The 26,194-nt window shown below is 40.8% G+C and overlaps 1 protein-coding gene across 8 annotated transcripts in view; it reads left to right on the forward strand.

The window, feature by feature from the left end:
• cntln (centlein, centrosomal protein) overlaps window positions 1–26,194 on the forward strand; it is a 369,478-nt gene that overhangs the window by 168,776 nt on the left and 174,508 nt on the right. For all 8 annotated transcript variants that reach the window (XM_055632370.1, XM_055632366.1, XM_055632367.1 and 5 more), the window contains 2 exons: window positions 3,516–3,616; window positions 14,468–14,556. In XM_055632370.1, coding sequence (XP_055488345.1) covers window positions 3,516–3,616; window positions 14,468–14,556 — 190 coding nt within the window. The remainder of the gene's footprint in view (window positions 1–3,515; window positions 3,617–14,467; window positions 14,557–26,194) is intronic.

A 26,194-nucleotide genomic window follows, 5' to 3' on the forward strand; every position in this document is an offset into this window, starting at 1 on the left:
ATGTCCATGCTGAACACGATGTCAAGACCATCACTTATCAACCTGCTGTTAACCCATATCCCTCCATTTCATGCAAATCCATATGCCTATCCAAAAGTCTTTTAAATGCAACTAGCGTTTATGCTTCAATCACCACCCCCGGCAGCGCATTCCAGGCACTCGCCACCCTCTGTGTAGATAAAACATGTCCCGCACATCTCCTTTAAACTTTGGCCCCATATTCTCTAGTATTTTATATTATGGGGCCAAATAGAGCAGATTTCTACCAGAGAGCAGAAGAGCGGAGAAAATAGGGGAAAAATTGTGTGAAACTCAAAGTTTGTCAATAAATTATCTTTGCAATTCCAGTCCAACATTTCGAAGTGGTCTGCATCTGAAGTTCTATGTGGATCATTGCTTCTGATAAAAAGTTGGTTGATTGTATTCTGGTCATTCAATCATGAATATGTAATCAACATAGACTTCAAAAGCACCATGTTTGCCCACCTCACTGAGAATCGGAGAATAGGGTAGGTCTATGCAGATGACATAATTGATCTAACTTCCAAAATATCCTTATTAAGGTGCCACAAAATAAATCCACATCAATAACAGAGCCATTAACAATGTGGATCATAAACACAGCTCAATATTTGTGATTTCAGTCTTGACAGGCAATTTGATGCAAAAATTACAAAAGCCTGTCACATTTTACAAACTTATCTTGTACGAAATGAATATCTTCACATTTCTCCACATTATTCTCCCCCATTCCTTTCTTCCCCCACCCCCCACCCCCCATCCTCACATCAGTCTGAAGAAGGGTTTTGACCCGAAACTTTGCCTATTTCCTTCGCTCCATAGATGCTGCCCAACCCACTGAGTTTCTCCAGCATTTTTGTCTACTCTCCACATTATATGTTGTCTTTTTGTGTCCTCTGGGAGGCTTCAATGTATCGCGTTTATTAATTTAATACCTTTTGGAAATTCAAATACATCATATTCTCTGCTTTCACTTTGTCAACCCTTCCAGTTATAGCATTGAAGAACTTTAACACAAAACTATTTCCTTTTCTTAAGGATATGAACAATAATTGTCCCCTCAGTGTTCTTCTTTGTGGGGTTGTAAAACTGCAAAAAAATAGGATTACAGAATAAATACATAAATCTGAGGAAGTAAAGATTTAAATTAAGGTTTGTTTTTTATGGGATAGAACTGAAGAGTAGCAAAGTTTTGCTGAAATGATTGAATCTTGGTTAGACTACATTTCAAACACATATTAGAAATAATTTACAGTAGTCAGTTAACTTATCAGCATATGTGTACGAAGGAACTACAGATGCTGGTCTATACCGAAGTAGAGACAAAATGATGGAGTAACTCAACGGGTCAGTCAGCATCTCTGGAGAAAAGGAATAGATGACATTTTGGGTTGGAACCATTCTTCTAATCTATCCGCAGGGAGATGCCCAGGACACATGTGTAAATTCCATTTGGCCACAGCCGTGGCTGACGGGCAACACACTGTCATTCTGCCGGGTAATGCCAACCGAGTGTTGTCATTGTGGAGCTTGTGTTAATTGTTTTTTGTATGAATTATCTCGTGTATATGGGTGGTAGGAAAATCAGGTAGTGTAAACATAGAAACATAGAAATTAGGTGCAGGAGTAGGCCATTCGGCCCTTCGAGCCTGCACCGCCATTCAATATGATCATGGCTGATCATCCAACTCAGTATCCCATACCTGCCTTCTCTCCATACCCCCTGATCCCCTTAGCCACAAGGGCCACATCTAACTCCCTCTTAAATATAGCCAATGAACTGGCCTCAACTACCCTCTGTGGCAGAGAGTTCCAGAGATTCACCACTCTCTGTGTGAAAAAAGTTCTTCTCATCTCGGTTTTAAAGGATTTCCCCCTTATCCTTAAGCTGTGACCCCTTGTCCTGGACTTCCCTAACATCGGGAACAATCTTCCTGCATCTAGCCTGTCCAACCCCTTAAGAATTTTGTAAGTTTCTATAAGATCCCCTCTCAATCTCCTAAATTCTAGAGAGTATAAACCAAGTCTATCCAGTCTTTCTTCATAAGACAGTCCCGACATCCCAGGAATCAGTCTGGTGAACCTTCTCTGCACTCCCTCCATGGCAACAATGTCCCTCCTCAGATTTGGAGACCAAAACTGTACGCAATACTCCAGGTGTGGTCTCACCAAGACCCTGTACAACTGCAGTAGAACCTCCCTGCTCCTATACTCAAATCCTTTTGCAATGAAAGCTAACATACCATTCGCTTTCTTTACTGCCTGCTGCACCTGCATGCTTACCTTCAATGACTGGTGTACCATGACACCCAGGTCTCGCTGCATCTCCCCCTTTCCCAATCGGCCACCATTGAATAAAGCTTGATTTAGTTTATTACCGTATACATCAGTGTGCACTGAATTTCCATGTTCGCAATAAGCTCATTGTGTACATAGTGTACATGGTAATGATATACTTGATAACAGATAATGCATAACAGGGAAATAAACGTGATAATTGGAATAGCTCAGGAAGGTTGCGTAGAAATTGGTACGGTAAGTGGCCTCCTGCTATGTCAAAAATTATAGTCACTAATAAATCCAGTTGGTATTTCAAGGAAAGCTTATTTTTTTTAATCAGAGAAGTGATGGAAATATGGAATTTTCTGCCACATTGAATACTTGGGATGAATAACAGATACATTTAAGGGAAGGTGGCTCGTTCTATTACTTTCATGTCTCACTTTATCATTTTCATGGGGAAATGGGTTGGGAAGAGATCCAAATAGGTTCTTTGCTTGGGTTCTTATTCATATTAATTTCTGACGGTACAAACAGGGTTTACTAGAAGGAGTTAAAGTTGTTCCTAATTTGATTTCTGCTTTCTTAACTCATAATTTGAACTTCTGAAAGAAGCTGGATTGGCTGAGGCTGCAATCTGCCTTAGACAAGCGGGAGAAAGGAATGGAAGGATATGATAGTTGGGGGTGTGAGGGAGAGCAAATGAAGTGGATTGGGAAGAGGCTTGAATGGCCATAATTGTCAACTTTTGGTTGACAAATTGTATTGCATATTTTAAGTAATTTTGTGTAATAAGCCATTCATAAAATATTGTTGCTTTTAGATATATTTGATTTTTTAGTTGCCATCAACTGCCATCATAAATTGCATAATGATATATTTTGAATGTGTATATATAACAATCTGCATTGTTAACATTCTGATTAGCAATTTAGTAAAAGCAATCATTGACTATCAAAAGTAGATTTTTATAAATACAACTGGTGCAAAAATTGTCAGCTATGGCTCTTAGTGATAAATCAACTAAGCATTGTTCCATTAGGGAATATCTCACCAACTCCAGTTTTCTCTGGTGCCTATATTTGACAGGATCATCATTATTCGCTTTGCCACTAAATTCGTTCAAAGTACTTTTGTTTGCAGAAAATGTGAGTTGTAGAAAGAAGCTATACTTGAGATTGCCGGTAATCAGCCTTGGGTTTCTTTTGTTGCAGTATGAACCTGAGAGAGGAGCTGGACCAGCTGAGAGTGCAGTCTGCTGTGGACAAAGCCACTATTCAGGAACTGACCATGTGCCTACAGCAGGAACGAGAAGGTGGGGAGAGCAGAGTGAATAAGATGTTATTCAGATCGATGTGAATATCTCCAATTGAAATCTGGCCATTGCCTACCACATGGCATTTAGTTTTTGTTTTTCTCTCTTCTAATGAGCTTGTTTGATAAAAGGCTTGCCTGGAGCACTGAATATTTAACAGTTAATGAAGTATTTGCAGGCTGTCAGTTAATATTTTAGTATTTTAAGGTACTCTTTCAATGCACAAAGTATGTCAACAGCATATGGCCTGAGCATAAAACCATAGTTTTGATGAGGCAAAACGCAGCCTCTAAAACTTCAATAATTTGAGACATAAAAAGTAAAATGTTTTTGACTTTTGGTTTTCATAAGCCTTTATTAGCAATTTCCATTCAAGCAAATTTCTCATTCAAGCAAGTGTTATTAAGAAAATCCACAAAAAAGTGTTACGATGGCTTAAAATTCCCAAAGAATTATATTTACGGAGGTGTCTTTCCTGCCATTTCTGGAGAGTTGCAAATTTGTTGCTCTTTTTGAAGTTGTATCAATTGAGGAAAACTATCAAACCAAACAGAGAAAAATGCAAGTTTATTTATGTTGTTAATTTTCTCATTTGATTTAGGAAGGTTAAATCGTAGGAGGGCAAAAAGGGGACAGGAAGTGGCTTTGGCAGATAACAGTAATGGTAATCCCAACAGATTTTATAAATACATACAGGGAAAAAAGGTATCCAGGGAAAGAATGAGACCCCTCAGTAATCAAAGCCGTCTACTCTGTGTGGAGCCACAGGAGATGGGTAAAATCCTGAATGAGTATGTCGTCTCTGTTTTTACTGTGGCAAAAGACATGAGGACTGAGGAACTTGAGGCAATCAATGGAAGTGGTCTGAGAGCAGTCAGTATTATGGTCGAGAAGATACTGAAGGTCCTGATGCGTATGAAGGTAGACATACAGTATCACCCAGGCCTGATCAGATATATCCAAGGACCCTGTGGAAAGATGGAGAGGAAATTGCAGGTGCCCTGGCTGAGATTTACGAGACATCATTAAATGCGAGTGAGCTTCCGGCTGGAGGGCGTAAGACTGGAGGGTGGCGAATGTTGTGCCTCTATTTAAGAAGGGCTGCAGGAAAAAGCCTGGGAACCACAGGCCAGTGAGCCTGACATTTGTGGTCAGAAAGTTACTAGAGAGTATTCTGAGGGATAAGATATAAGATGCATTTTGATGGACATGGGCTGGGGGGCAGTGTTAGCTGTGAGGAGGATGCTAGGAGACTGCAAGGTGACTTGGATAGGCTGGGTGAGTGGGCAAATGTTTGGCAGATGCAGTATAATGTGGATAAATGTGAGGTTATCCATTTTGGTGGCAAAAACGGGAAAGCAGACTATTATCTAAATGGTGGCCGATTGGGAAAGGGGGAGATGCAGCGAGACCTGGGTGTCATGGTACACCAGTCATTGAAGGTAGGCATGCAGGTGCAGCAGGCAGTAAAGAAAGCGAATGGTATGTTAGCTTTCATTGCAAAAGGATTTGAGTATAGGAGCAGGGAGGTTCTACTGCAGTTGTACAGGGTCTTGGTGAGACCACACCTGGAGTATTGCGTACAGTTTTTGGTCTCCAAATCTGAGGAAGGACATTATTGCCATAGAGGGAGTCCAGAGAAGGTTCACCAGACTGATTCCTGGGATGTCAGGACTGTCTTATGAAGAAAGACTGGATAGACTTGGTTTATACTCTCTAGAATTTAGGAGATTGAGAGGGGATCTTATAGAAACTTACAAAATTCATAAGGGGTTGGACAGGCTAGATGCAGGAAGATTGTTCCCGATGTTGGGGAAGTCCAGGACAAGGGGTCACAGCTTAAGGATCAGGGGGAAATCCTTTAAAACTGAGATGAGAAGAACTTTTTTCACACAGAGAGTGGTGAATCTCTGGAACTCTCTGCCACAGAGGGTAGTTGAGGCCAGTTCATTGGCTATATTTAAGAGGGAGTTAGATGTGGCCCTTGTGGCTAAGGGGATCAGGGGATATGGAGAGAAGGCAGGTACGGGATATTGAGTTGGATGATCAGCCATGATCATATTGAATGGCAGTGCAGGCTCGAAGGGCCAAATGGCCTACTCCTGCACCTAATTTCTATGTTTCTATGTAACTTTACCCAGGATATAAAAGCATTTCCTGTTCTTGGGAATAGGTGCATGGGACCTTCTCTGAATGGAAGACTCGGGTCACCTGGTCCGCTATCAAAAAATGTTGTCAATTACCTCTCACAGCTCTGAGACTACTTTTTGAAAATGTTCTGATCAGTGAAATGCCAGCAGCTGGGCAAGATAGATCATGCATATGCTGCTTCACTTTTGGTATTAACAAAGGAGTGAATTTGGCTCCGGACAAAAGAAGGGCCCCACCCATGTTTCTCAGCCGTTTAATCCTTAGGGAGTATAAAAACATCCTTCCATTTTTGTTGCTGGAGAATTATGTCTTTGACATGTGTTGTCAAATCTTCTAGGCCTGTAGCTGGCAACTGAACACAAGCCATAGCTTGAATCAACAAATTGAAGTCACTAATGCAATAATAAGCAGTGTGTCAGGCAACCAGCAGCTTCGATGTGTAGGATTACAGGATCATTTCCGAACATACCTGCTCCAAGTAGAGATGCCTAAATTCTACATATTGGTTGTTTTTGTCAGTTTTCACCAAAGAAAAAGTTTTGGCCAGCCTTATTGATGGCAGAAATTGTGCTGATGCAGCTGTTGTGAACTTAATGCCTTACGACAATGATTCTGTATGTTTGAACCAAGATGATTAAATTGTTCTTGCACTTTAGTATAAGATTTGACTCTCAGCTAGCCCAAGTATAGATAAAAACTCTGCAATTAATATGGTTACTATAATGATATTTTGGCAAAACTGACCAGCAATTTTGTGCTCTTTTGTATGCTGACAGTGTACCATGATCTCTGGAGCAGATTTTGTGTGACATCATATGGACGCAAGGCAAACAAATCTGGAGTTAGCCCAAATCCAGATTTAGATCACAGTGTTGTTTCTCTGACACTCCCTGTGACTTCCTTCTGCAGTGCAACCTGCATGTTCTTGCAGCATCATTTGTAATCTGAAAAATATTGTTAGAAAGTGGCATTTCTGCATTAACTCTCTGTACACACAATGTGCTCTCAAAATTGATTCCTCTTGGATGACAATTCCATCAATGTCTTCTGCTGTGGTAATTCTTCACATGTTAGTGGAAGTAGTGAATGTTGATAACCCTCTTCAGAACCATATCTGTGTAATATCCTCACTGCATTACCACACATGTTAATGGGGCTGTCCCACTGTACGAGCTAATTCTCCCGAGTTTCCCCTGATTCGAACTCGGAGAATTACGGTAATAACCGCTCGTAGGTACTCGAGGCTCTCGTGGACATTTTTCAACATGTTGAAAAATCTTCACGAGTCTTCCCGAGCTTATCGCGTTTCCCGAGCACCTGCTGTTAGCGTTATGAGCCGCTAAGAGACCTCCCGAGCTCCGACCACCTACATTTTCCGTGCTTCCACGAGTTTGATTTTTTTTTTTTTAAACTCGGGAGAGCTCTTTAATTACCTCATACAGTGGGACAGCCCCATAACAGTGTTAGCCAGGAAGGCCTTGTTTTTGTTACATTAGTGCTATTGTAATTGTTTATGTCTACCTAAATCACCATTTTAAAGTACAAAGAGTGATGTGTGCCTGGAATGCACTCGGGCATTGTAGTGGAGGCACATACGACAGTGGCACCTAAATGGCTTTTAGAAAGGCACATGCATATGCAGGGAATTAAGGGATATGTATCTCAAGAAGAGATAAAGTTTATTCCATCATGTAAGGTATGGACATTGTGGGCTGCCGTTTCTGTTCTGTGCTGCACTGTTGGATTTTCTGAGGCTGTGCCACCATCCAGAGTTGGCCAAGCTTCATTAGTCCTGTCCCCTGTTTATTTTCCTGTCTCTCATTCACTATTAAATTCCCATCTTTTCTGTCCTCATTCTACTATCTGCCTACACCGAGGATGATTTACAATAGCCAATTCACCTATAAGCAGGATGTCTTTGGGATATGGAAGGTAGCCAAGGTGGTCACACAGAGAATATGCAATGTGCAAGAGGTCAGGATCAACGTTAGATTGCTGGCTCTTTTCTGGAATCAGCACCAACTTGCACAATATGTCGGCCACTATGACTTTGCATCTCAAAATATCCTGGTAAATGAACAACTTTTGCAAAGTGTTTGTTTTGTCCTCTCCAACAGTTACACCCAACAGTTATTTGTTTTGATGTTTTCACGATTTCCATTCAGTCTTTCTAATATCTCTCTTATTCCTCATTTTACTTTCATTAGAGCCCCCACATAATGAGAACCTAAATGTTTTGTTTTTCACACATTTGTGCTTTCCAATTATTTCCTGGTCAGATTGAGAAACATTTCAATCAGACAAGCTCCAATATCAGCTGATGAATTGCTTAATTTCACAAACAGCATGTGAAAATAGATATGTTTTAAGAAATCACATCTGATTCTCTCAATTGCGATTGGCTCCTTGTAAATCAGGAACAAAATAATAAAATACAATTTTAATTTCTTAATGCTTTTCACAGCAAAGTATTTCCCGAAGTGCATCACCAACAAGAAGGGTAAAGTGCAGTGAGGAGGGTTGTGTGGAATAGAATTGTTGAACCAGGACTAATAATCAAGGCTTCATCAAAACGCTGCCTGGATTAGAGGGTTTCATCTACAAGGAGAGATTGGCTAGACTGGGATTGTTTTCTCTCAAACATTGGAGGTTGAGGGCAGAAGGTACACAAAATTGCTGGAGAAACTCAGCGGGTGCAGCAGCATCTATGAAGCGAAGGAAATAGGCGACGTTTCGGGCCGAAACCCTTCTTCTGACACGCCGCCTTCACCGACCTCCACATTGATGCCGCCGCCGACCCTCACCTGCCTACCGATGACGCTCAGCCTCGTTCTCCAACCGGAGGTTGAGGGCAGTCTTGATTGATGTATATAAAATTATGAAGGACATAGATTGGGCAGACAGTCAGAATCTTTTTTTCCAGGGTGGAAATGTCCAACACTAGAAGGCATAGCTGTAAGGTGAGAGGGGGAAAGATTAATGGAGATGTGCGGGGCAAGTTTTTTTTTACACAGAGAGCGGAGGGGGCCTGAAAGGCATTGCCCGGGGTGGTGATGGAGGCAGAAGCAATGGTGGCATTTAAGAGGCTTTTAGATAGGCACATGGAAGTACAAGAAATAGAGGGACATGGATCATGTACAGGGAGATGAGATCAGTTTAACTTGGCACCATGTTTGGTACAAACATTGTGGGTCGAATATTCTGTTCTGATCTATGTTTTATGTTCTAAAATATATTATTTGAATGGCAAGCAAAAAGAGAGCACTTCATGTAGCAATGTTACAAAATTTTGAGATTTAAAAAATCAAGTCTGCAATTTATCCCATCGGTTAAAGCATAAAAATAAGTTTAATTTGACACCTAATTCACTTTCATATCTCAAGTAATAAAAAAGTTATGGCCATTTTCATACTCGGAAATTAGCATCTTGTTCCCTATTGATTTTCTATGGACATAACAAAAAAGCTGTGATCGAGGACAGTCAAAAGCCCATAACCTTCTTAAAAATTAAGAGAACTGAATGAAATTTTCAGTTATCATAGATTGAACCATTCTGAAACAAATATAAAATAATCTTACTTGGATGACCTGAAATTAAAGCATATAATTAGTTAGTTACCCAATTGTAGCTAATTTCAAACTTCAATTACTAGATCTAAACATCTATCCATTTCATAATAAATGATTAACATTTTTAAATAGCCTAAGTGTCCAAATAATATTCACAAATAATTCACAATAAAACATGATTTTTAAATCTCATTTACATCAATTTATAGGCCAAATGGAAGGAATTTAGTGTTCAATTGCTGTAAATTAAAGTCCATTTTAAATCGGCTTTCTAGTGGGTTCCTGTGAACGCGCTGGTTTAGAACGTTCACATTGCAGTGGATTTGTGCCCTCAAATGCCCAGAAAAATACTGCGGGATATAAAGAGCCCAAAATGAGCTACTCGCTATAGAAAACTTTATATACAGGGTTCTTAAGAAGCCCCTTTTAATGTAAAAATAAGGTACATACCTTTAATTGTTTGCTTTATAAAACCCTGGGGCTGCGAGAGGTCGCGGGTTTAGAGAGTGATTTTTAAACTATTATAACTATTATACAAGGCCATAAAAACTAATAATACCTTTTGCGACGGGGTCTTTCAGCGATTTTTCGTTAATGATTTACTAGGCTGAACATTTTCGATTGCAACAGCCTAGTAAAAATCGCGTTTTAAACCCGCCCCCAGCGGCAAAATCACACACACGGCCTGGGGCAGATTCTCAACGACGATTCAGGTAGGTTTTGCAACATACCTACTTCATTGACTAAAGCCATGGTGAATGGTATGTCCATTATGCTGCAGCAGGGAGGTTAAACAATAAGAAATGTCAATCTTACTGATGATTCTCATTCAAGATATTTGATATCTTGGTGATGTGGCAAACCTAACTTAGATATTGATTTTATAGAATTTTGGATGAGATAGGTACAAATTTTAAAAGTACCTTTGGATAGGAAAATGTGATTGCATCTGGGATGGTTTGCAAGGAAAGTGAAGTTTTCAATATAAAGTGGAATATTTTCAAAGCGAGGAGGAGCTAGTCATTTACAACCATTCTTGGCCATTTCATGAGCTGACTTGTTTTGCGATGATCTCTTTTTCTATGCATAAAATTCAAATTGCAGGAAATTATCTAATAACATGAAGTATTACGATAGCAGTCAAGTTGATAGACACTGTTAAAACTATCCCTAGGATGGATGGAGTTTTCATGACTAACTGCAGTGCTGGGCACGTTTCTGGTAGCTCTGCATGAACATAAAGGCAGCTTTTAATCAGATACAACAGTAAAGAGAAATGATGCTTATAGGACTAGATTCACTTAGCTTGAGTCATTCCTCACACAAAGGAAGATCGTTGTGGTTATTGACTGATTGTTTTGAGTCTGGTCACCACAGCAGCAACTTCTGACAGCAGGTTTCTAGTGCTGTTCATTTTCAGCTGCTTCATTAATGATGTCCCTTCCATTATGAAGACAGCGATGGGAATGACTCCTAAGTTGCATTTGCAATTATTCAACTAATGAGATGTGCTGTGCCTGCTTGTTGCAAGACCTTGATCACATTAAGGCTTGGCTGATTAGTGGAATTGGGAACGGGATAGTGTCATTGTTGACCAGACGTTTAACTCTTCGCACCATGTACAAAGTGCCTCCACAAGCCTTTACACTATTTCCATGATGCTAATGCAAGTATAATGAACTATGCATCATTTGTCTGAGTGAGTCCAGCTCCAACAACCCTCATGAAACTCAACATCACCTAGAACAACACTGCCCATTTATTTTCCATCCCATCCACCACCCTGATCATTATTTTCTTCTGCAACACATCTGCAAAATGCACTGCAACCTTTTTCCTTCTGCACCTCCCAAACCCATAACCCTATAGTACTTTATGCAAAGACATGAAGTATATTTGAATGCCATTACCTTCAACAGAGACACAAGAGACTGCAGATGTTGGGAAAACTCTGTCAGGCAACATCTGTGGAGACAAAGGGATAGTCAACATTTTGGGTTAAGACGCTGCATCAATCTTGATGCTTGGTCTCCACACGAAATGTCGACTATTTCCTTGTTTGCTGTGTTCCTCCAGCAGCTTGTCTTTTGCTCCGGGCTTCAGCATCTTAAGTCTCTTGTGTTAATGGGTTCTCGTCTGAGTCTTGCACCATCCTGACTTTCAATTCTTTTTTCTTGGTGTCATTGGTTCTAAATCTTGGAATTCCTAACTCAATTACACGATGGAAGCAACTTCACCTGAAGGCCCCTCAGAAGGGCACAGAAAATAAATATTGGCCTTGCCAATGATTCTCACAAATGTTATCAAAATTAAATATTAGGTGTATTCACAATTCAATTTGATTCATTTCATTAATGCTGGAAGCCTTTTCTTATTATTTTTGAGGGTTCCTGTGCTGTATTCATAATTTGAAATATTTTATATTGGCGACGTTGGCTTGCTGACTCTGAGCTGTCTTTTCAGTTCAGGTATTCCTGTCTTTGAAACATATTAAAGTGAATAGTTTGAAAGCATTAATGTAATTAACCTTTTCATGTTTTCTGTGTGCATATTTAATGGTCAGGAAGTTTTGGAGCAAAAATTCAAAGTTTTATGAGTCTTTGAAGTGTTACTTGTTAGTTCTTTTGATGTACCAAGTGTGGTATTTTGATTGTCAAAATCAAAGTCATGCTATGTGAATTGTGGGATCAGGTTAAGCTTGATGATAATTATACACTCACCATACTTGTTGGCTCAGTTCTGCCATTCTCCATGCCATACTCATCATCATGTTCCTTCTGCCGTCTTCCTGTCAACTAAGCACCTTCCACTTTTTTTTTAATTTTGTGGGTGTAAAAATACTAATGAAATGACATGGCCTAATTTTGCCACTGCATAGTGCAAAAGGGAGGCAGGATTTGCTGTAATTGTTCACGATAGTCATCTGAAGGGTGACACTTCTAACATAAATAAAAACAAAGTGCTGCAGGAACTCAATGGGTCAGGCAGGTATGTGAAGGGGGTTCGGAGGATTTACTTGAAATTATAGAAAACCATGTTCATGCTGTTAGGTTGAAGACTATTCGCGGAATATGAGTTGCTGTTCCAGCTTGCATATGGCCTTACTTTGGCAGGGGAGCTAAAATGGCCTTCAACCAAGAGTTCCCGTGAGCCTTGAAAGACATTCTCTTCACAGATGCTGCTAGACCTGCTGAGTTCATCCAGCAGTTTATGTTTGACTGAAGATTCCGGCATCTGCAGTTTCTTGTGTCACCAGCGCCTTATATTCCTCTTGGGTAGACTGCAGCTGATGGGCATGAGTATTGAATTCTCCAATTTCAAGTAAAGCCCTGACCCTATTCTCATCCCTCTACCCCTCTGTGGTCTGTGCACACGCTTCTCTCCCACCACCAAATACACCTTGCTTCTTTCCCCCTCCTCCTTCTGCTCACCACTCACCCCACCAGTCTTCCAAATCTCTTTTATCCTTTCTTTTTCCGCTCACCCTATACACTTTTACCCATATCCCTTCCTCCTGCTTTACTTTACACACCTCTTCCTTCATTACCAATGCCCTTTCTCACCATTTCTCCTGCAGCCTTTGTCACTACCACCACCCATCTGCTAATCACCCTTACTCACCTCACCTTAGTAGGCTTCCATTCCTTTGTTTTACAGTTTATTCCACTCCACCCCACCCCTACTCCATCAGTCTGAACAAGGGTCCAGACCTAATACACCGTCTGTCCATTTCCCCCCACAGATGCTGCCTGACCTGCTGAGTTCCTCCAGCATCTGGCATCTGTAGGCTTTTGTGTTGACATTTTTAACATAATCAGTTAGAATTTGCAGCTAGCTATGTTATCAAACTGTCGAAGCAGCCAATCACATTGGGGAATTTCTGAGACAAAACCGAAAACCGGACATACAATTTTTAATGAAGTTTAATCTTTCAGTGGAGCATGAAATAAAGTTTGCAGACTGACATAAATAAATAGATGCCCATGAATAAACGTGTTAAAAAAGTGAAAATTATTTTCAGCTCCATTACATTGAGACAATTACAATGCATATAAATAAAATTAGTGTTTTAGCTCCAGATTGTTACCAGTAAATGTTGCATAATAAGCTATTAAAAACTCATTTAGACCTCATGCAACTAATTGTAATATTTTCACGGTATGTTTACAGCAGGAGCAATTTATTAGTAGCTAAAATTCATGTCAGTTCTATTGAAGTCCCCAGCAAGATGTGGAAAAAACTGAAATGCTGAAACTTTGTTAACGTGTATGTGCGTGTGTTGAGTTTAGTTCTGTGTATTGTCACAAGGTGTATAGTGAAAAGGTTTTGTTGGGTGCTAACCAGTCAGCAGAAAGACAATACACAATTACTATCGAGCCATCCACAGTATACAGATATATGATAATGGGAATAACGTGAATAACGTTTAGTGCAAGATAAAGCCAGTAAAGTCCAATCAAGAATAGTCTCAGGGTCTCCAATTAGGTAGTTAGTAGTCCAAGAGTGTTATCTTGTTGTTGGTAGACTGGTTCAGTTGCCTGATAACAGCTGGGAAGATACTGTCCCTGAATCTGAATGTGTACGTTTTCACTCTTATATACGTTTTGCCCGATGGGAGAGGGGATAAGTGGTAGTAGCCAGGGTGCAACTCGTCCTTGATTATGCTGCTGGCCTTGCCAAGGCAGCGTGAATGGTAAATGGAGTCACTGGATGGGAGGCTGGTTTGAGTGATGGTCTGTGCTGCGTTCACATTTCTCTGCAATTTTGGGGGGTCTTGGATGGTGCAGTTCCCATGCCATGCTGTGATGGGTAATAATAGTGAGCATTGATAGTTTTTGCAATGTAACGAGCAAAATCAGGCTTCTCAGTGTCCCTGGTTGACTGTACTTAGAGTTAGCCGATTATTTAATTCCATTCATTTATAAGCAATTTGTCTTTTTCTGAGAGCGGAAGTAGATTTTGTCATGGTGCTTTTGCTCAGAAGCAGTGGCATTATTGATTCAACTTTTACTGATTTAATGTTATAATGAGAAAATGATACAAATTATTTAAAAGAGAGGTCATCTTGTTTATTCTGTAAAAAGAATTTGGTTTCAAAAAGGATTCTTATTTTATTATTTTCAATTTCAGAGCTTCTCTTCAGACTTGAAGAAGCTGGAATGAAATGTAGCACGCCCAAAACTACAACACAAGAAAAGCTGGAACATTCATTAAAGAAGGTGCAGGAAACAATTATAACATTCCTCAGAGAGATGATTATTGCGCATACAGTATATTGAAGCATACCTGTGTTGGCTTATTTAATATGTTAAGCTGTGTATTCCACACACAGTGCTGCAGGTGGTGAATATATTAGACCTCATCCTTCACCGACAAGTCTTAACATTCATGGATTGTTGCTCTGTGAATATGAAAAGTGGCTGTGCAACAAAGATCTTTCACTTTTTACTGTGGATTATAATATTGATAGTTGCTTCTGAGGCATATTGCTTTCCCGTAGTTTAACAGTTTAACTGAAAATATCACTTTAATTTTGTCGTCAAAGTTTACTGTCATATGCACAAGTATGGTGAGGTACAGGTGCCTGCTTGCAGCAGCATTACATGCACATTGATTCAAACACACAAAAAAAACTAATGTTACTTATATTATGCATGTATTGCACATACAATTCCTTTAAGAATGAAGGCTAAAAAAAAACATTAGTGCAAAACCTGATTAGAAAATAAGTGCATGCAGTGGATCACAGTGTTCTCTTGTCAAGTTAGGATTGGGGTTATTCAATTGTTCCATGGTTCAGTGGTGCTTTATTGTCACATGTGCGAAGTGTAAATGCACAGTGAAAATCCTTTCTTACAAACAGTCCAGTAGAGTATCTCCATACCACCCCGATTAGCAATTGTACAGCAATAGTCCACTGATTCCGTGTGCAAAAGGCTCCACGTTTGGGTCGGTTCAAGAATCTGATATTTGAAGGAAAGTAGCACTTCCTGAATCTGGTGTTCTGGGATTTTGAACTTCTGTACATCCTGCCTGATGGTACTCGTGAGAAAGAGCATGATGCAGATGGTGGGGGACCCTTGATTACAGATGCAGCATTCCTGAGACCGGGGTGAGTCCTCCACTCTCTGCACTCTCTTGTGTTGGAATTGCCATACCAGACCATGTTGCAAGTAGTCAGGATTCTTTCTAAAGTAGAACTGTAGAAATTTGTTAGAGTATACGGAGATATACCAAATATCTTTAAGCTTCCAAGAAAGTAGAGGCGTTGACATGCCTTCTTCATGTTATGTCCATGTACTGGGCCCAGAACAGGTAGTCCGAGATATTAATGCCCAGGAATTTGGAACTGCTAAATCCCTCCACCACCAGCTCACCAATGAAAACTGGAGCATGGTCTTCCGACTTCCTCTTTCTAAATCAACGATTAGTTATTCTGGTCTTGTTAACATGAGCAACAGATTGTTTTCATGGATTCACCCCCTTGAAGCATGTCATGACATCGGCCACTTGCACCAGATGTCCAGCTTTGGTATAATCCTGTTACTATCAAATGTAGGTCCTTTTATTGAAATCAGTTAATGTTTAATTTTTTTCTCAGAATTGAAGCATTGTAGATAATTGATAGATATATGTCCAGTTTCAGGCATAGTTTTTTTAAATACTGGGTTCCTAATTAGATGACAAACTCATTTGCCAAGGTATCCATTTTCATCATGTTGACAGCTAAGAAATTAACATTTGAAGAAGGGAAGTAAGTCAAAGTCTGAAGAAGGGTCTCAACCGAAACGTCACCCATTCCTTCTCTCCAGAAATGCTGCCCGTTCCTCTGAGTTACTCCAGCATTTTGTGTCTATCTTCTACTCAAAGTAAAAGTTGGGTTTAAACAGATTTTAACCCTCAAGGTGCTGAGCACAAATTGCTTTCTGAGAACAGTGGCCAAATTATCTATATTAATTTATGATAGGAAGTGTTTTGAATTAATTTTGAAATCTTACAAATACATTTTATCAAAATAAATTCAGCCAGGCCAGGAGCACAATTTATTACTAAGTAAGTTGTCAGATTTCAATGTCACCCACAGTTTTTTTTTAAAGGATTGTCAACTGAATTTCCTTCAGGGAGACCTAACTCTTGGCATCACAATTGGCACTGCTTGATAATTCAGTGGAATTCAGTGGAATACCAATGGGTAGTTTGTAGACACTGGAGAGAATGCAAAGGTGATTGACAATTATGTTGGCAGAGCTGAAAATTTGATTTGTAGGTGAGAATGGTTGGGTTGGAGTTGATTTTTATGAAACAAAACGTGGTTGAACATAGATGTAAAATGTTGAGGGGCCTGGAATGGTAAACAAGTCATTTTTCCTTTGATGGAGCGGTTACTAACTCAGTGACATTGGTCTAAGGTAATCAGTGGAAGGGTTAAAAGGAAGTTAAGGAAATATTCAGACAAAGTGGGATCCAGAACTCATTCTTTGAAGGTTTGGGAAGGCAGAAAGCCTGATTGCATTAAAAACTGTTTGAATGAACATTGGAAAAGCTCTAATTTTACATGACTTGGAATGAGAGTTGGGAGTTGCAATCAGTCTAATCCCTTTATTGGCCATAGTTCAGATGATGAACCCAAGTTCAAGTTTGAGTTTATTGTCATATGTATAAGTGGGTACAGGTACAATGAAAAATCTTGCTCGTAGCTCCAGAACAGCCACATAGATTCAGACACACAAGGAAAAGCTAATTATACATAAATTAGACAGAATCTTCTGAAAGAAAGAAAATCGTACAATTAAAAAAAACAATGCAAAAACATGATTAGAAAAATAAAAAAACTCAATTTTAGTGCAAGAGGTGAGTGCCCTGCTAGTGCCCTGTTGTCACGATAGGATGAGCAGTGCTGCCAAGTAGTATGGATTTTCCATATTTTGTACAGAAATGCAATTAAAAAACGGATGTACAATTTTGTGTTGTTAAATACGGATTTTAAATACGGAGTTCCGTTCAGTCTTAAGAAGGGTCTCAACCAGAAACGTCATCCATTCCTTCTCTCCAGAGTCGCTGCCTTGTCCCGCTCCAGGTTTAAACAGAGCACTGTTAGTTTAATGCGATGGAATTTAAACAAAGATCTGTGGGTTCTAAATATAACGCTACCGGCAGGAGCGCTATGTGCTTTGAAAATAGCGCTTTGGGCTTTACACATAGTGCTATGGCCACAGCGCTATGGGTCACAGGCTGTTCAGGAAAATTCTCGTATAACAATGAGTCTTTGGAATTCTATTTCACAGTGGAAGTTGAGCCATTGATTATTTTTCAGGCAGTGGTAGAATTCTGAATAAACCTAGTGGTGAAAGGTTACCAGTGGGATTGCAGTTACATTGGGATTGGCCTTGATTTTACAGAACGGTTGGTGGGCTCAAGGGGAAGAGGGAGCAGTGGAGAGAGTGAGAGGTGGAGAGAGGGAGGGGAGGGAGAGAGGGAGAAGGAGGGAGGAGAGAGTGAGAAAGAGAGGGAGGGAATAAGAGAGGGAGGGATGGAGAAAAAAAGGAAGGAGGAGAGAGTGAGGGAATAAGAGAGGGAGGGAGAAAAAAAGGAAGGAGAGAGGGAGGAAGAGAGAATGAGGGTGAGAGGGAAAGGAGAGAGGGAGGCTTCCAAAATGGCTTCTACATCATCATCTTGTGCTAAAAGCAGGAAGCAGCCGTTCAAACAGCAGTATACAAAGAGATGGCAATGAATGCACTGTCAAGTACAGTGCGTAGAAGACATGTCAATTCGTAGCAAAGTTATGCATTCTTGTACTTACATGTGTATGACCACACATTAAAAAAACACATTTTTTTCAGCAAAATGGCATCGCGTAAAAATACTGATTTCCTCAGCAAAATACTGATTTTCATGTATTAGAATACTGAAATGCTCTGACAAAACTTGGCAGCTTTGGATTAGGGTTGTGTACATTGGTCCCAGAACCTGATAGATGGCGGATAGTAGATGTTCCTGAATCTGATGGTGTGGAATTTCAAGCTTCTGTACCTCCTACCCAATGCTGGCAGTGACAAGAGGGCATGGTTGGATCGTAAGGATCCTTGATGATAGATATACTTTTCTGAAGGCAGTGCCTCATGTAGATGCTTTCGATGGAGGAGAGGGCTGTGCCCCTAATGTACTGAACAGGGTTGACCAATCTCAGTAGTACCTTGCTTTTTTATGTGTTGGAATTGCCATACCAGGCCATGATGCAAATTGTCTGGATACTTTCTACAGTTCATCAGTAAAAGTTTGTTAAAGTATTCGGAGACATACTGAATTTCTTTAAAATTCTAAAAAACAAGAGGCACTGGTGTGTCTCCTTCATGATTACATCTATGTGCCAGGACTTTAACATCTTGGGATGATTTGTTCATGTACAGGAATTTGAAGCTGCCACTCTCTCCACCATCGACTCATCAATGAAAATTGGTGCATGGTCTCTCGATTTCCCATGTCTGAAGGCACCAATCTGTTCCTTGGTCTTGTTGGTGTTGAGTGAGAGGTTGTCGTTGTGGCACCACCCAACAACCAGGTGTTCTGTCTTGTTCCTTTATACTGACTCAAGCACAGTGGTTTTGTCAGCAAATTTATAGATTGCATTGGAGCTGTGCAAAGTCATCCAATCAAGTGACCGAAAGGTCTTCCATGATTCTGAAAGTGTACGTCCATTTGGACCTCTGCCTTACGTAGAAACTTAGAAAAATATGTGCATGAGGAGACCATTCGGTCCTTCGAGCCAGCCATTCAATATGATCATGGTGATCATCTAAAATCAGTACCCTGTTTCTGCTTTTTCCTCATACCCCTTGATTCCTTTAGCCCAGAGTTAAATCTAACTCTCTCTTGAAAACCTTCACATGATTGCAAGCTGATATCTTGACTGAAAAAGAATAATGTCTAGTGCAGATATAAAAGTAAAACTGCAAATGCAATAAATCTAAAATAAGAATGCTGCAAATACTCAGTGTGTCAGGCTATATCTGAAGTTCTGACAAAGGGTTTTCAACCTGAAACCTCTGGTTTTTATTTCACATGCATGTGGCCTGAGCTGCTAAGATTTTCTAGAATCTTACGTTTCAATTTATGAATGCTTTCAGTTTTTAGGATTAGTCATACAGTTTCTGAGTTTCTTCCTCTTATGAGTGGGATTCAGATTCAATGGAAAATAATGACATAAAGACATTAATTGTGGTTAGGTTACTGACTAGTGTTGGTTTGGGGGAGATGAGGATTGCAGCAGGGAACAGCTGTTCCCTCCGCCGCACAAAGATTAAGCAAAGAAGGATAAATGAACGTAACTTGCAACTTTTAAAGAACCTGTCTGCAAGTGTTTCCTTGATTGAGGATTCAGCGTTGGGCAGGACACTTCCTCTCTTTGCTGCAGATCCCAGCATCTGCAGTCCCTTGGTTTCTTCTTGTGAGTGCCCCAGGAGCGTAAACTAAACATTTTCGAAGCACTGAGTGAAAGACTTTGGGTCGCCTGCGGGAGGCCCTGGGACACGGAGGCAGAGCAATGGTCGTCGGAGGTGAAGGATGGCACATTCTCGACGGCTGATATCGAGGAGGGTTTGGAGAACGTCGAGTCGGTGGAATGGATCGCTGAAGGCACTGAAACAGCCTGTGCCTCAAGTAAATCGGGTGCTGTTGCAAGTGGCCATGAGAGTGGACCGGATGCGGCCCGCAATGGCAGAGCAGCGGTGGAGGACATCGACACATTGCCTGGCTAGGCCGACCACTGAAACTCTGACCCAGTGCCACTTGCCAGGACAATGGACCTTTATGGCCAAGCTAAGACTAAAAAAAAAATTGAATTTGGGACTTGAAGGGTACATGATGGCGCCTAAAACGTGGTGACATGGTGTACAGGCTCAGAGAGGTCTACTGTCTTATACTCTTCTATTTAGTATGATTGTGCCTCATGTGTAGTAGGATTGTTACTGAACTATTGCAAAAAAAGAGTTTCATTGTTCTTAGGTACATGTGACAATAAAGTACTATTGAATCATTGAAATGATCTGTTGGAATCTCACTGCGACAGCTGGGGAATTTTAAATTCATTGCAATTGCCTGCTTCTGCTGCTGTTGAAGGTGAGACGTTGCATATAACCAGGGTCTTGGGCCTGTCCCACTTTGGCCGTCAGTTCCGCGACAGGCCGTTGGCGCGCGAAGATTTTGTTCGCTACAAAAATTTCGGAGCCCCGCGCGATGTTGCGCACAACTCCATATCCCTTCTTGCTTCTCGGTGGGACCGGCCCCGCACAGCCACGTGGTTGCGTAATTTGCCTGCCAAGGACACGTAAGTGGGACAGGCCCTTACCTAAACTGGAGGAGGTCAGACCAGAGAAGGAGGTCAGCAGGTGGAGTAATTGTGAAGAAAGTAGAGGTTGTCAAGTAAATCTAATGGGAAGTACAGGCACGGCCAACTGGCGGGACTGATGATTTGAACAGTATTTATTTTATTGCAAGGAATATAATGGGTAAGTCAGATAAGCTTGGAGCCATGAAAGTACAATGTTGTAGGAATTGCAGAAATTTGATTTTGAGAAGGGCGGGACTGTTAGCTCATGATACCATGATTGAGATTTTGAGACATTTTAGAGTGAGATGTTAAAACGTTGGGGGAATTGCATTGCTGATTAGGGAGACTTTTAAAGCTGTATTTAGAGAGGACATACTGAAGGACTCAATCACTTTGACAAAATGGTGGAGCTCAGGCATAAAAAGGTGCAATCAATATGATGTGTACTACCATAGGCTTCCTAATAGCCAGCGGGAGCTAGGGAAACAGATATGCAAGCAAATCATGGAAAGATGTCAAAAGAACAGGTTTTAACTTTTTTAAGTTTGCCAATATTCCTTTACTGCCAGGGGCTAGGACAGGGCAAAATGTGTTAGTTACATCCAAGAAGTTTTCTTCGACCAATATGTACAGAGATCAAATAGGAAAAGATCCATACTAGACCTTGAATTGGTAAATGAGCTTGGCCTGGTGATGAGCGTTTCAATGGGGGAGCATTTTGGAAACAGTGATGATGATTCCTTACATTTTAAGATAATTATGGATAAAGATAAGAATGGTCCTAACGTGAAATACTGAATTAGTGAAATTCTACTCATAACGTTATTAGACAGGAGCTTGAGAGAGTAAATTAGGAGCAGCTGCTATTGAGTACGTCCACATCAGACTTGTGGGGGTCATTTGAAGACCAGCTAATGAGAATTCAGAAGCAGCTTGATCCAGTCAGGATGGCAAGATAATGGAACCTTGAATGACCAGAGAGGTTGTAAATTTGGTCAAGAAGAAAAAAGAAGCACATGTAAAGTGAAATCCGAAAGATGAAATTAGACAGGGCCTTTGAGGAATATAAAGCAAGCAGGAAAGAACAAAAAGGCAATTAGAAATGCCAAAGGGAACAGGAAATGTCATTGGCCAGTCTGATATTCCTTAAAAATCTCAATGCATTTTACTCGTGCATTGAAAGGGTAGGCAGGGAGAAGATAGGGCCCATCTAGGATAAAGGAGGAAATTTGTGATTGGAATCAGAGGAAATAGGCTAGTTACCAAATTAGTATTTTGTATCTGTATTTATCAAAGACAAGGAAATGGAGGAGAGTGAGATCAGTGGGGAATACTAATGTCAGGGCAGTTTAAGATCACGAAGGAGATAGACACACAATGCTTGTGTAACTCAGCGAGTCCGGCAGCCTCTATGGTGAAAAGGAATAGGTGACGTTTTGGGTTGGAACCCTTCTTCAGAGTAAAGTCTGAAGAAGGGTTCTGACCCGAAATGTCACCTATTGTTTTTCTCCATAGATGCTGCTTGACCTGCTGAGTTAGTCCAGCATTATATCTTTAGTATAAACCAGCATCTGCAGTTTCTTCCTACTCAGGAAGGAGATGACGTTGGACATCTTGAAAAGCATTAAGGTGGATAAATCCCAAGGCCTAATGGCATTTATCCCAGGCTATTGAGAGAAGCAAGAGAGGAGATTGCATGGGTCTTGATAATAATGTTTGTACCCTATATAACCACAGGTGAGGATTTGAGAGAAGATAATGTTGTTCTGTTATTTAAGAAGGAAAGTAGAATTAATCCTGGAAATCATTGTCCTGTGATTCTCACGTCAGTCAGAGGGAAGCTATTGGAGAAGATTCTTCGGAGTAAGATTTACTCACATTTGGAAAAGAATGGGATAATCTGGGAAAATCAGCATGGCCTTGACCCCAGCAGGTCACATCTTATTAACTTGATTGAATTTTTTGAGACGATGAGGAAAGTGATTATTGAATTTATGTTGTTGTCATGGATTTTGGTAAGGCATTTGGTAAATCCCTCATGGTAAGCTAATCCAGAAGATGCATGGGATCTATGGTGACTTGTAGATTGGATTTAGAATTTACTCATAGAAGATAGAGGATGGTGGTGGAAAGGTGTTATTCTAGCTGGATTTGTATGATCTGTGGTGTTCTGCAAAGATCTGTGCTAGGATCTCTGTTTGGTACATATATGAATGACTTGACGGTAAATGTAGATGGGTCTGTTGGTAAGTTTGAGGTTATACTGAAATTGGAGGTATTGCAGACAGTGAGGAAGGCTGTCATAGTGCACAGCAGGATATAGATCAGCTACAGAAATGGGCGGAGAAATGGCAGATGGAGTTTAATCCGAACAGTTGTGAGGTGTTGTAGTTTAAGTAGTTGAACGTAAGGACAAAGTATACAGTTAATGGCAGACTCTCTACAGCATTGATGCACAAAGGGTGTGCAAGTCCATAGGTCCCTGAAAGTGGCAAAACAATTAGACAAGAGTGATAAAGGCTTGTCTTCATCGGTCGGGGCATTGAGTATAAGAATCAGGAAATCATGCTGCTGTTTTTTTTATTTTGGTTAGGCTGCATTTGGAATATTGTGTGCAGTTCAGGTCACCCCTGAAGGATGTGGTAGCTTCGGAGAGGGTACAGAATGCTGCGTGGATTGTAGGTTATTACCTCTAAGGTGGGGTCTGAAGAAGGGTTTCGGCCCGAAACGTTGCCTATCTCCTTCGCTCATTAGATGCTGCTGCACCCGCTGAGTTTATCCAGCATTTTTGTGTACCTTGGACACATTTAAATTGTTTTCTATGGAGTGTTGAAGGTTGAGAGAAACCCAATAGAACAATGTAAAATTAGGAGGCAATTGGGTGGACATTCTGCACTATTTCCCAGGATGAAAATGTCAAATATTAGAGGGCATTGCTAAAAGTGAGAAGGGCAAAATTTAAAGGAGATGTGTCGAACAAGTTTTTTGTTTAAGTGGTGCCTGAAATGCCATACTAGGAGTGGTTGTTGACATTGAAGTGATTTTTACATAAATCGTGTATCACAATTCAAGTAAAATTGGTCGCATAATCTACCTCCGCATGTCTTCAGTGAGGGACTCATTCATCTAATACAAATATCTTAATGTTGAAAAGGTAAATCCATTTATCAGCACTAATGTTTTTAACCTGCACACTACTAGAATAATTAAAAAACAGTGTCCTTGTTCAACTCCCGAATTGGTAAAGCTGCATCAGTCTTCAGAAGAATGCAGCAAATATGGTCTAGTGGTGGGATATCCAAGCTGCTAAGAGTCAGGCTCTTCTAGTCCGTAGTCCTCCCTACAGCCCTCTATGCCAGTGAGACATGGAAAATCAATGTAAATATGAAATTAGATGCATTCCAACAACGCTGCTTGAGGAAGATCCTGAAGACTAGCTACAGAGACCACATCACAAACGAGGAGATCTGCGAGGATGGAATTTGCAGGACATGTATTCAGAATGTCATCAGAATGTGCACCGAAGATAGCAATGACATGGCAACCTGACGGAAGAAGGAAAAGAGGCCAACCAAAACTCACATGGAGCCGAACATTCCAGAAGGATTTGGAAGCCCGGGACGCTAACCTGTCGAGGGTGGAAGACGTCGCACATAACCGAACAGAATGGCGAAAGCTTGCTGCCCAATGCACTCAACAGTGTGGGAGGAACTAAGTCTAAGTAAGTCTAAAGCCCCTGTCCCACTTAGGCGATTTTTTCGGTGACTACTGGCGATTAGGCTGTCGCCACATGGTCGCAGGGTGACGCCTGTATGGCCTTGAGTAATCTCCTCAAGTCGCCTAAGGACTGAGTCGCCCGTGGATTTTGAAATGTTCAAATCTTTTCAGTGACTGTGGGCTTGTCGCAGCTTGTCTTCTCCTGTCGTCGGTGCTGTTGAATAGAATAGAATAGTTTCTTTATTGTCATTGTAACATGAACCATGTACAACGAAATTTAAAAATGTCAGCCAGTCAGTGCACCATTCAAACATTTCTAAAAGCTAACGCTACATACAAGGTAAAATATTAAAAGATAAACAACTAAAATAAATATCATGAAAATAGCACGCATAAACACCCAACCCTCCATCCTTCTGTCGATTTCACAGTGTACCACAGTCCCTTAGTATGTATCGCCCCTGCGTTCCTTGGCGGCTACATTTAGTGCCTTTATAGCAGTGGGGTAAAAACTGTTTTTAAGTCTTTTTTTCCTTGTCCTTGTAGATCTGTACCGTCTGCCTGACGGCAACAGTTCAAACAGGGAGTGTCCGGGGTGGGAAATGTCCTTTATAATACTCTGGGATTTTTTGATGCAGCGGGAACTGTGTAAGTCCTCCAAGGTAAGGAGAGGGCAGCCGACAATCCTCTGGGCGTTGTCAATGGCCCTCTGGAGCGCTTTCCTTTGAGCCGCTATGCAGCTGGTGTACCATACGCATACACAGTATGTTAGTATGCTCTCAATGGAGCACCGATAAAAGGACCCCGGTTGTCGCCAGGTGTTGTTGGTTGTCGCCGGGTGCTGACTTTGGTGAATTCCATTGGCGACTACCTACGTCAACCAGCGACAGGTTCTGGCGACTGAATTGTCTTGTTGTCTTCAGTTGACGCCAACAGGGTCGTTGCCTGTTGTAGCTTGTCGCGGGTGGATGTAGTTTGACTTTGATTGTCTCCTGTGTGGTTGTATGTTGTCGTAGGTGGACGTCCTAATGGGTCGCTGGTTGTCCGTAGATTGACGTCGACTAGGTGGTAGGTTGTCGTAGCCTGTCGTAGACATTGTCGTAAGTGACAGTCGCCAGCAGTCGCCAAAAAAATTGCCTAAGTGGGACAGACCCTTAAGTTCTTGTTCCACAGTAGCAAAGTAGCTTTACAACCCATGGCAAACAACATGAGTGCCAGACATATTTGGTTTTTCACTTTTCGTCCAGTGTTTAATAGGAAATCCAAATGTACCCTCACAATGCTGGTGATCTCTGTAAATGGAAGCTAGGTGCTGTTGGTGTTTGTTTGTAAGTCGTGTATTAACTTACAGGCAATAATTTAGAGATGATGCTGTTGTGTGTGTTGTAACAAGTGCCATATGGTCAGGTAATGAAAGCTGTCATCGCATTATTACAGAATGACAAACATCATGTTAAATATAATAATGTACAGCACAGGAAATGCTCATATTCATTTGACTTCAGCAGGAACAAGTAATTGAAATAATTTGTGTACTGTAGTCCAGGGATGTCAGAGGGATTATTTCATTTAATCATCTTCAGTGTGGGAAAAGAAGTGTTATTTTCAGAAGGGTTGCATGTTTTACTTCAAAAAGACAAGAACAATTGCCTGGGGTAAGAATCCTGCAGGCATTTTATTTTTAACTTGTTTTATAAAGAGACAATAATATGATAACATGTATCATTGTCCAATTCTGACAACACTGAATTAGTGGTCAGATATTGGATGTATTGTAGTGCTGAGCTTTTGCATGGCACGAAAATATCTAATAG

The sequence above is a fragment of the Leucoraja erinacea genome, chromosome 3 (genome assembly GCF_028641065.1).
Source record: "Leucoraja erinacea ecotype New England chromosome 3, Leri_hhj_1, whole genome shotgun sequence".
Classification (NCBI taxonomy): domain Eukaryota; kingdom Metazoa; phylum Chordata; class Chondrichthyes; order Rajiformes; family Rajidae; genus Leucoraja; species Leucoraja erinaceus.